The 11,353-nt window shown below is 52.9% G+C and overlaps 2 protein-coding genes across 2 annotated transcripts in view; one reads left to right on the forward strand and one right to left on the reverse strand.

Moving 5' to 3' along the window:
- Positions 1 to 353, reverse strand: part of Capg (capping actin protein, gelsolin like) — a 15,803-nt gene extending 15,450 nt beyond the window's left edge. The window contains exon 1 of the mRNA XM_015506315.2: positions 301 to 353. The gene's annotated coding sequence lies outside the window, so the exon portion shown is untranslated. The remainder of the gene's footprint in view (positions 1 to 300) is intronic.
- An 8,834-nt stretch (positions 354 to 9,187) lies between these two features.
- Positions 9,188 to 11,353, forward strand: part of Sh2d6 (SH2 domain containing 6) — a 6,938-nt gene continuing 4,772 nt past the window's right edge. The window contains exons 1-5 of the mRNA XM_048787821.1: positions 9,188 to 9,193; positions 10,134 to 10,258; positions 10,638 to 10,672; positions 10,962 to 11,032; positions 11,123 to 11,293. Coding sequence (XP_048643778.1) covers positions 9,188 to 9,193; positions 10,134 to 10,258; positions 10,638 to 10,672; positions 10,962 to 11,032; positions 11,123 to 11,293 — 408 coding nt within the window. The remainder of the gene's footprint in view (positions 9,194 to 10,133; positions 10,259 to 10,637; positions 10,673 to 10,961; positions 11,033 to 11,122; positions 11,294 to 11,353) is intronic.

Genomic DNA, 11,353 nt, shown 5'->3' on the forward strand with positions numbered 1-11,353 from the left:
CAGGAGTGCCCTGTTGCCCTGGCACGGCCTAGCCGGTGCGCCCACACGTCTGCCCAAGGCGGGTGCGGGTGGGCGGGTCCCTGTGTCCCCGTGCGGGTCCCAGGCTGCTGGCCTTCCCGGGGCGCCGGCCTCACGTGGCAGAGCAGGTGAGGGTCGAGGGCCACCACTGCAGGTCGTAACCGGGCACTCCGGCTGAGCATCCTCTCCTAGTTCCCTGCTCAGGACTCAGGGTCTTTGCCACTACCTCGCCCCAACTTCCTGGGTGGCCCAAGGAGACTCAGGGCCAAAGAAGGGACTTACCCAAACCCTTCCGTGCAAATGTGCAAATCAGCCTGCTCGGTGGAGAGAGCTGTGCTGAGGCCCCACTCCCTGCACCCTCGGGAGGCCTCTTATCTGATTTCTGGCTCCCAGATGGGGCTCAGGTTACACCTGTATCAGGAGCAGTGACACCGCAGTGGCTAGGAACACGTTCGATTTCTGTCTCCAACCCATTTTCAGCTTTTACACTTCCTGATCTGGGCACATAACTGCTACCTGCCTGATGGTCAAAGCCCATGAAGGTAGAAGCTCATGAAGGTTAACCGTGGCCCTGAAATGCCAGCGAGCGGTCAGTCCTATGCAGTTATGGGGAGACCTGTTACTCCCTAGAAATACTCCATTTACTTTAGGAACAATCGCAAACTGCTCCAGACGGGTTCAAAGCAGATAGATTGTCCAGATTCTCTTGGTAGAAGGGAAAGCGTTCATACTGACTGGACAAGTGGTCAGTAAGCATGCCCATTTCTACTTGGAAGGTTCTAGAAGACATTTTTCTGAATCTTTCTGGTTTTTGTTTTTGTTTTTTTAACCAGAGTGCTGGGGATTGATTCCAGGGACGCTTTATCCCTGAGCTACACCCACAGCCTTTTGTATTTTGAGAAAGTATCTTGCTAAATTGCTGAGGCTGACCTGGCCTCGAATTTACAATCCTTTGGCCTTACAACCCTTCTGCCTCACCGTCCTCCAATCCCTGGGATTACAGGCATGTGCCACCATACCCAGCTGAAAAACCATCCTTTCATAAGTAGCCTTCTGCCCCTAGAAACCACAGATGGGTACCTAGAAACTTGAGGGCAGCACTGACTCAGTCCCTTACTGAGTTTTCTCATACATAAGAAAACTCAAATGGAACCACCGTTTGACCCAGCTCCTTGATTTATACCAAAAGGACTTAACATCAGCATACTATAGTGACACAGCTGCATCAATATTTTAGCAGCTCAGTTCACAATAGCTAAACTGTGGGATCAACCTAGCTGCCTTTCAACAGGTGAATGGATAAAGAAAATGTGGTACATATGCTGAATGGAGTATTACTCAGCCTTAAGGAAGAATGAAATTATGGTATTTGCAGGTAAATGGGTGGAACTAGAGAATATCATGCTAAGTGAAATAAGCCAATCTCCCCAAACCAAAAGTTGAATGCTAATCAATAAGGGGAGCAGGGGATAGGGAAGAATGAAAGAAGTTTAGTTGTGTCAAGAGGAGTGAGGGGAGGGGTGAGGCTGTGAGGATGGAAAGGACAGTAGAAAGAGACATTATTACCATATTTTCATGTCTGATTGCCCTATTGGAGTGCCTGCACCATGTACAGGCAGAGGAAGGAGAAGCTGTGCTCCATTTGTGTACAATGTGTCCAAATACATTCTGCTGTCATGTATAACTAATTAGAACAAATTTTTTAAAAAAGTTCATGGGGGGGGAGGGCTGGGGTTGTGGCTCAACAGTGGAGCGCTCACCTAGCACACAGAAGGCGCTAGGTTTGATCCTCTGCACCACAAATAAATAGATAAAATAAAGGTATTTTGTGTCAACTACAACTAAAAAATATTTATTTAAAAAGAATCCATTCTCTCACTATGAGAAAAAATATTTTCTGGCATAGAAAATGAATTAAGCAGAAATTTTATTTATTCTTCTCAACTTTTTTGTTGTGGTTTTTGTGGGGGGTTTTGTTGTTTGTTTTTTTGGTACCAGGGATTGAACTCAGGGGCACTAAACCACTGAGCTACACCCCTGTCCTATTTTGTATTTTATTCAGAGACATGTTCTCACTGAGTTGCTTAGTGCCTCGCTTTTTCTGAGGCTGGCTTAAATTCCGGATCCTCCTGCCTTAGCCTCCCAAGCCGCTGGGATCATAGGCGTGGGCCACCTGGCAGGGCTATTATTTTCCTCAAGCATTGTTACAAATTTTTTCTAAAAATGTCCCAACTTAAATCAAATGCAGTTTTCAAGTAAAACACAGTGAGGTGAAGAAATTTTTTTTTTTTTTTTTTTTTTTTAGTTTTTTTCGGCAGACACAACATCTTTGTTTGTATGTGGTGCTGAGGATCGAACCTGGGCCGCATGCATGCCAGGCGGGCGTGCTACCGCTTGAGCCACATCCCCAGCCCCTATGAAGAAATTTTTTAGATTGTGCCAGGCACGTTGGTACACCCCTGTAATCCCAGGAGGCTGAGGCAGGAAGATCCAAGTTCAAAGCCAGCCTCAGCAACTTAATGAGCCCCTGTCTCAAAACAAAAAATAAAAAGGGCTGGGGATGAGACTTAGTAGTTGAGTGCTTCTGGGTCCAATCTCTGGTACAAAAAGAAAAAGACAAAAAAACCACCTCTCATTTAGAAAAGTCAACATCAGGCCTGAGGTGGCTGAGTGGTTGAGCACTGGTCCGGCATGCAGGAGGCCTTGGATTCACTCCCCGGCCCTGCAGATGCGCGTGCGTGCACACTTACAAGTGTCTAAAAGGCATTTGACCAGGGAAGGGTTTTCGTGTGATTTGGAGGTGCTCATTCCTCGGGTCTTCCTCCCACCTCAGCCTCCCCAGCAGCTGGACCGCAGGCATGCACCCCTGCGCCGGCTTCCTCCAGTCTTGAGTCAGCACAGGCCCTGGTCCCTGGCTGGCACTCAGCCTTCAGCACTGTGAAGCTCTGTGGCTACAGGGAGACCCTGATTGCAGGCGCTGAGGGTGCAACAGCTGGCCTGCAGGACATGACAGGCCTGGAATCATATTGGAATGAGAGCTTCCTTATTCGGCTTAGCCCCAAATTCCTGAATCATAAGCTCCTGTGTGGCTTGCAATAGCTCAGAAGCCACTGACAGCCTGTTCCTGCTTCCTCCTGATCTGCCCAGCAGACTGCAGTTGACGTCACAGAGCGGTGCTATTAGGTCATCAGAGAACGTGGAGAAGGGCGAAGAGTAGCAAAATCTGGGTTCTTTCCCCTCAGGGGCTTTTCCCTACTTACTTTCTCTGATAATAAGGCCTGGTCCCATCGGTCATCCTCCGGGTCCTGGGACTGAGGGAACAGGCCACCATGCGTCTCCTTACCACCAGGGGTCGCCCTTTCCCATGGAACACCTGCTTAATTCTGTCGCGACGTGGGACAGGGTGAGGGGACTGTGGCTTTGGCCCTGTGTTCATCATTTAATGGTTTTTTTGTTTTTTTGTTTTTTTTTTTTTTGGCACTGGGGACTGAACTCGGAGGCACTCAGCCACTGAGCCACATCCCCAGCCCTATTTTGTATTTTATTTAGAGACTGAGTTGCTTAGTGCCTTGCCATTGCTAAGGCTGACTGAACTCGTGATCCTCCTGTCTCAGCCTCCTGAGCCACTGGGATTACAGGCTTGGCCACCGCGCCCATCGTAATTTAATGGCTTTGATCGGACGCCTGGAGTGCATCTCCTCTTCCGTCAGCTCTTTTGCTGGTAAAGGAAGGATGTGGGGATGGAGACACATCCTGAGCCTGTGTCCAGCCCCTCCTAAGGGAAGGTGGAAGTTCAGCCAGTTTTCCTAGCCCCCTCCCCTTGCCAGTCTAGGGAAAAAGAAACAAGGACAGGCAGGGCAGGAGATCTGGAAGGCAGCTCCCAGCAGGAGGAGGAGGCTGCTGTGCACAGGGAGAACCCTGGGGGAGTAGCAGTGTCCACTTCAGGCTTTGAATGTGGCCCTGCTGCTCTACCACTGCAACTGGTTTTTAAAATGGACACTGTTTCTTTCTCTCCCTGCTCCTCCCTAAACTCTCCCCCCTCCCTAATCTCAGGGGAGACAGGATCACCTTTTTGGCCCATCCTAGGCAGAGGTATCTGTCCCTGAGCACACACCCACCATAGGAAAGAAGTCCTCCAGACTTTGGGGATGGCACCAGAACATCTCAGAAATGACCATCTCCCAAATTAACTACAACAGAGAGCACGGGGAATGCAGCCTTTGAGTCACCTCTTTAACAGCCCCCAGTTCTTGCTGATGGCAGGATCACAGCCTCTGAGACAGGAGTGCCCTGTGTCTCCTTTGCTAGCAAAACAACAAAGCTTTTTCCCTTTTCTCAAAACTGTGTCCTGGGTACTGGACTGGCATCGGGGACAAGGATGGAGCTTTCAGCAGCAGGGGGAGAGCAGAAGGGTGTTTGGGAAGGTCAGGGGAGAACAGTCCCCTCTGGCAGGTAGACAGAGAGGACCCAGAGGGTGGGGTGGTCAGATAAGGATGTGCCTGCACCTGAGAGGGGCTGTGCTCAGCAGATAAACAGAATAGGCCTCAGGGCCTGTGCCAGGCCTGGGACTGGTGATATGGGCAAGAAAGGAACAAGACAGAGCATTTTGACACATTGTACACAAATGGAGCAAAACTTCTCGCTCCTCTGGCTGAACATGGTGCAGAGTGACTCCCTGGGTGTGATCTAGTAGTGAATCTGACAGGCAGGGTGACTGCCTACTTATCCTGGAGAAGGGCCCCCACAGGCTGGCTCTGGAGCAAGCATGGAGGTTTCTGTTGGAGCCCTGGGGGTCTGCCGTGGTCTGGGACCACACCGAGGAAAGGCCCCTCAGCTGTGGCCTGCAGGAAGAGGGGGAATGGGCAGGGCAGGCCCACAGAAGCCACGTGACATTCCATCTCCCCCAGCATGGCCAGGCTTCCTGAAGGGGCCTCTGCCTCCTGCTGGGCAGAATATGAGAGTGGGCAAAGGGAACAAGCTAAAAGTTAGCTCAGGAAGCTATGGGGATGCCTGGAAGGAGGAGCTGCCCTGGAGGGCAGAGGGCTGGGCTCCCAGAGGGAGAGGAAGGGACGGTCCTCAGGGCACAGGCATTGCCTTTGGGGGACGGGGGTCTCTGTGTGTGAAATGTTTTGAAGTGCAACTTACTTATGAAGAGTCTTTCTTCTTTTTTTTCCGCCTGATGGTGTTCCGTTGTATATCAAGAATGCCGCCTGCGGTCTGCTCTCTGAGAACTGAACAGAGCCCTTTCTTTCTGCCAACTGAAATTTCCTCAAGTCCAAGGATGTAGAATGGCCACCCCAGGCCCACGGGTCCAGAGAGAAGGCGGGTGTGCCTGAGTCCCGGGAAACATGGAGGCAGGGGCTGCAGAAGCAGGTGGGGCCTGGTGGATAGGAGGGAGGCTGGGGGTCACCAGGAGCCTGAGGCAGGAGAGTTGAGAGTCCCAGGCCCTCTTGGACCACATGGCAAGGCCCTGTCTCAAAAACACAAAAGACAAGAAGCATGTGATCCTCATTCAAGGAGCCACAAGGGACACTGCTACACCTGCCGGGAACAAAGGTTCTAGAACCGAACAGGGCAGGCCAATGGGTCAGAGGGAGCAGGGTGGTGCCAGCTGCTCGTGCACCTTGCTCTAGAGGCCAGAAAAGCCCGAATCACCTCTCGCCCCAGCCCTGACCAAAGCCAGGAACCCACGCTTGGGGAAAACATGGCCTTCCGTCCACTTTCAGGGGAGAGGAGGGAGGGTCTGATACAAGCCTCTGACGCGGCAGCAGTAGAGGATCATGCACGGGGGGCGGGGCAGAGACCCCATCTAGCAGCCCTCCTCCCCCCATCATGGGTGTCACCAGGGCAAGCTGACTCACTGCTGCCACTGAAAGCCACCTCGGGAGGGCGCAGGGGTGGAGAGAGGGCCCTCTGCCAGCAGGTCGTCCCAGCCATCCTCTGTCCCTGGTGCACACGGCTCCCTTCTGGGTTGTCCCTGGTGGCAACTTGAACCCAAGCACACAGAGCTCAGTGGGCTTCCACCAGGGGCGCGCTGGCCCCAGACTTGGCCATCTCTCTGCTGAAGATACCCCAGCACTCAGTGCCCCTTGCCCTCCGCCTTCTCCCCACCCTCACCCTCCTCTCCCTGTCCCCCCCGCCCCAGGCCTCTCCTGGTGAAGGCTCCAGCTCAGGTTCAAAGGTGCCTCCTTCCACCAGATGGAAACCCTGTGCCTCCCCTTCCCACCCCAGGAGGACAGTCCTGGCCCTGCCAGCGCACTGCAGGGTTCCTCCTTCCCTGAGTTTCCCTGGTGGAGCAGAACCTGGCTATAGGACCCACCTCAGCCGGGCATCCCTCTCCAGGGCCGGCTTCCCCTGGCACAGTGGCCCCCTTGCTTCTTCATATCAGAAATCCTGGTCATCTTTCTCCCTTCTTTTTTATTTACCCCCATATTTTATATATAAATATATATAATTATTATTTCTGAACTGGGGGTTGAACCCAGAGACACTTAACCACTGAGCCACATCCCCAGCCATTTTTATTTTGAGGCAAAGTCTTACTAAGTCGCTTAGGACTTTGCTAAATTACTAAGGCCAGCCTTAAACTCTCCTGTCTAGACTTCTGGGCTGCCAGGATTACAGGCGTGCACCACTGCACCTAGCTTATTATTATCAATAATATTATTGTCATTTTAAAAATTCCAAGGGTCTAAGAGTAAAGTTATGGCCATGACTCTGGGTCCTCTTGGTCCCTCCTTCCTGGGGGCACCCACACTGGGGCTCCCCCTGTGGCTTCTTGGCAGCCATTTGGTGTGACCCCACTGATGCTCTGGTTTCCTCTCTAGGTTAGAGTTCTTAACCAGCTCTGGCTAGTGTGGGTGGAAATAACTTATGACAAACAAATGTGCTGGGGGTCCTGGGTGGAGGGCAGGGGTTGGGGGTAGTTGAGCTTAGAGCAGTGCTAAGTTTTGAGGCTGACCTAGAACTTGTGTTTTTCATGCCTCAGCCTCCAGAGTTGCTGGGGTCACAGGTGAGCATCATAACACCTGGCCAGAACCGATTGATTTTTGACAACCCCCTCCACAATTCTTATGATCAGACAAATGGAAAAAACACTGCTCTAAATGGCTCTATCCACCCCCACCCCCACTTTTTTTTTTTTTTTAGTTGTCGATGGACACAACACCTTTATTTATTTTTATGTGGTGTTGAGAATCGAACCCTGAGCCTCACATGTGCTAGGCAAGCGCTCTGCCCCTGAGCCCCAGCCCCAGGCCCCCCTCACCACCATTTTATTTTGTTTTGCAGTAGAGGGACCAAACCCAGGGTCTCACATGTGCTCAGCAAGTGCTCTGTGGCTGAGCTGCATCCCCAGCCCTTTTTAGTTTGAGACAGTGTCTAGCTAAATTGCCAAGACTGGCCTCAAACTTGAGGTCCTGCTACCTTAGCCACTGGGTGGCCGGGATTACAGATGAGTGCATGCACCCCGCTGGCTGCTGGTTTTCTAAGGTGGATTTAGACACTCCTATACACTGTGGCCTGCTCTCACTGGACATTGGAAGCTGGGCTCTGAAAATTCTGAGAATCACCTTGTGCTCTGGAAGAACCATAAAATGGTTCTGGGTGCTGGCGGAGCGTGTGACAGTAAACCTTCACAGTGTGAGTTTCTACGAATGTTTCTAGGGACTCCTCCAGAGGGAATGTCTGTGGCTTAGCAAAGCACCTGTGCCAGAGATGAGGAGGAGGTGTCCAAATTGGCCTGTGTGACAGTAAACAGCAAGGTTCTGCAGGGCTGGGGGTCGCCGAGCACCCTCCTGCCTGCTCCCAGGTTCGTGCTGGTGGTGGCCTGCCCAGATGGCTTGGGCTGCAGCCTCCACCCGGGCCATGGCATTTGCCTATGCAAACCTCAGGCAGAGGGAAGAGACCGCTGGGGTGAGGGCGGGGAGTCTGGGAAGGGCTCTACTGGGGTTTAATGGTGGGGTGTGTCCAGAACCTTCTTTGCGCTCTGGTTTGTGGTCTCTAATCCCATAGGAGGTCTCTGTGGGTGAGGGAAGTTGCCCCTGCCTTACAGTCAGCTAGCTAGGAGGGAAGGACAGGAGTGGACCTGTGTGCCTAGCTTGACTCTCGTTTTTTTGGTGGTTGTTACTGGGGATTGAACCCAAGGGCACTCGACCACTGAACCCCATCCCCAGCCCTATTTTATATTTTATTTAGAGACAGGGTCTCACTGAGTTGCTCAGCCCCTCACCATACATTGCTGAGGCTGGCTTTGAGCTCACAATCCTCCTGCCTTAGCCTCCCTGGCTACTGGTATTACAGGCGTGTGCCAGCTGCCCAGCTCCTGGCTTGACTCTTGTTCTTTTTTGTTGTCATTTTTCCTGCACCACTAGGGTTCCCTGTTAAACCACCCCAGTGACTCTGCATGGCTTTTATTTATTTTTTCTTTTTTTGTATTACAGATTGAACCGGGTTACCACTGAGCCACATCCCCAGCCCTTTTAATTTTCTATTTTGAGACAAGGTCTTCCTAAGTTACCATGGGCCTTGCTAAATTACCCAGGCTGGCCTCAAACTTGCGATCCTTTGCCTCAGCCTCCCCAGTCCCTGGGATCTCAGGCATGTGCCACGGCACCCAGCTCTTCATGGCTTCTGAAATGCTGGTCCCATGACTCACCTGGTCTCCTCTTAAGGCCATGGCTAGCTCCAGCCCCAGGCTCTCTCCTCAGTGCCCCAGCTTCATGCCCTCCAAAAGCACAGGTGCCTGGGCTCAATTTCTTCTTTGTGCCAATGGTCAGTCATCACCAAAGCAGAAAATGCAAGGAAGCTACAGACCTGAGAAGGTCCCATATCCACAATTATAGTGTATTTTGTGGCTCAAATGGTCAGACACCCGACCTGCCCTCCCTTTATCTCAACACTTCTCAGAAGTCAGTGTTCCAAAATTTACTTGGTCCTCAAGGAAGCCCACAAGTGCCAAAGAATCTAATGGCATCACAGGGGATCAGGGTTCAGATCCCATGTTAGAGGAGGATCTGCGGTGGTCAGCACCCAGGCAAACCTCAGGAAGAAGCCCCCCTCAGCACTCGCTGATTGCAGGCCTTGGGGAAGCCCTTCAGCTTCTCTGAGCGTCCACGTTAGAGACTGAGTTGTGTTCCCACACTAACATGCTGAAGCCCTAACTCTTAGTATGGCTGTCTGTGGGAGATAGTTCTGTGTACAGATAAGAGGTCTGTGAGGACACAGGGAGAGAACCAGGAACCAACCCCAGTGACCTGCAGAGATTCTAAGCCTCTCAGTCTGTGGCATTCTGTTGTGGAAGTTTGAGCTGATTAACACACCCAATCTCTTCTTTGAAAAGTACAGATAAAACTAGTGCCTGTGTCATGAGATTATTTTGAGAATCCAACAAGGAAATACAGACGTAATGCTGTTCATCTTTCTACAGCATCTTCACCTCCTGGAATAGTGCCTAGAGGTTCAATAAATACCCACTGAATGAATAAACCCATCCATCAAAAAGTGATGATGTCACACTGAATCCCAGGGCCTATTTCTGAGCTCCTCGCTAGCCTTCATCTCTCGGCTCATTGATCACCACTCGCCAGCCAAGGGCAGCAGGAGCCAGGGCTCAGGGAAGTATGTGCAAGGGCCATCTCGTTCTTAATTGGAACTACCAGTTAAAGCATCATTCTCTGTGAGGCTGGGGATGGTGCTGTGTGAATTGGCTCTCCCTGGCACCCCTGAGGCCCTGGGTTAGATTCCCAGCACTGGCTTAAAACCAAGCAAAACAGGGGATGAGAAGAAGAGCAAGAGGAAGAGGAGGCATGGACATGGATCAGAGCCCAAGGAAGGCTGCCTGCCCTGGTCTGGCTTGGTCTGCTCCTAGGGGCAGAGAGACTGGAGACCACAACTGTTGGGGAGGAGAGCTGGGACTGGGAGTGGGCCCTGGGAGTGTCCTGGGTGAAGTCCACTAGAGTTGTAGGCCACAGCTGGCCCACCTTCCCAGTGCTTAGGAGATGCAAATAATGGGAACAATAGGCCCCTGTTCCCAGGCCACCAGTCGCAGATCCTGGGTTCCAGGGAGGTAGAGGTCCTCCAGACTGCCATGGTGAGAGTTGGTGGTCCCAGGGTAGCCTCAGCACACAAGCCTGTCCGTGCTAGGGGCCAGGGCACGAGAGGCACTTGCTAGGCTGACTACCTGGCCTCTTCCCTCTGGCTCTTTCCAGGAGGAGCGTAGGAGCAGCAGCAGCAGGCCCCAGTGAGTACCAGGGAGGGCTCTCCATTCCCTTGCTTCCACTTTGCCCTACCCTCTGCAAAGCACCTGCCCCAGGAGCAGTGCTGGGTCTACCCCACTCCAAGGACCCTACCTGTACTCCCACCCTCTGTCACCCCACTCCAAGGACCCTGCCTGTACTCCTACCCTCTGTCACCCGGGGGCCAACTCATCTAGCTTTTCACCCTGAGGGCACTGGCTCTGTCCCCAGCCTCCTGCTCTTGCTGCCCTAGTGCCAGGGCCTTGGTGTCCTACAACTCTAGGGCACTCACACTGTTACGTGCGAGAATGTCCTAGAGTGCTAGGTCTAGCTGACAGGAGCTCAAAAGCCCCCTGGGCAGAGTTGACTGCAGTCTGCTTGCAGGTTGGGGCCACCCCTTCCACCCCCCAGATGTGTGGGTAAGTGATGGGATCCCACAAGTAGGGTGTCCCCTAGGGCCCCCAACACCGGTCACTGGGACCCAGCTCTCCCACCTGTCTTGGCCAACATCTGCAGCACAAGGACAGAGGACTAGCCCATGTGGGACTGTGGCTGGGAGCCTTGTTTCCAAAATGCCCACCCATGGTCTTCAAAATGACCTCATGGCTCTGCCCTGCCATGGTGCTGTATTCCTTTAGTTAAAAGGATGGAGAGTGGGTTACTAGAGGAGGGTGGACTGGGAGGAGGTGAGGCCTGTCTATCTGTTAGATGTCTCAGCTTGGAGAGAAGATGTGCTGGGTGCCTCTCCTCTGTCTGCCCCAGAGACCTGGAGACACAGGGTAAGTCCAGCTGCTGAGGCTGGGGTGGGGCAGGGGGCAGCAGGCAGAAGCTACTGGGGTCCTGGACCTACTCCATTCTTCCCTGGCCAGCATCCCTTCCTAAAGGCCCGAGAAGAGGACGATGAGGAGGACAAGTATGAGCTGCCCCCCTGTGAAGCTCTGCCTCTCAATCTGGCCCCTGCGACCCGTCCTGGAGCGGAGGAGGACTCCCTGTACCTGGGTGAGGGCCGGCAAGTGGAGGCGGGAGGCGCCCACAAGGGAAGACCCTGAGGCCTTGCCTTTTCTCCCGGCCTGCGCAGGCACAGAGGGGAGCCGCCCTGG

The sequence above is a fragment of the Marmota marmota genome, unplaced genomic scaffold, assembly GCF_001458135.2.
Source record: "Marmota marmota marmota unplaced genomic scaffold, marMar, whole genome shotgun sequence".
In the NCBI taxonomy this organism is placed as follows: domain Eukaryota; kingdom Metazoa; phylum Chordata; class Mammalia; order Rodentia; family Sciuridae; genus Marmota; species Marmota marmota.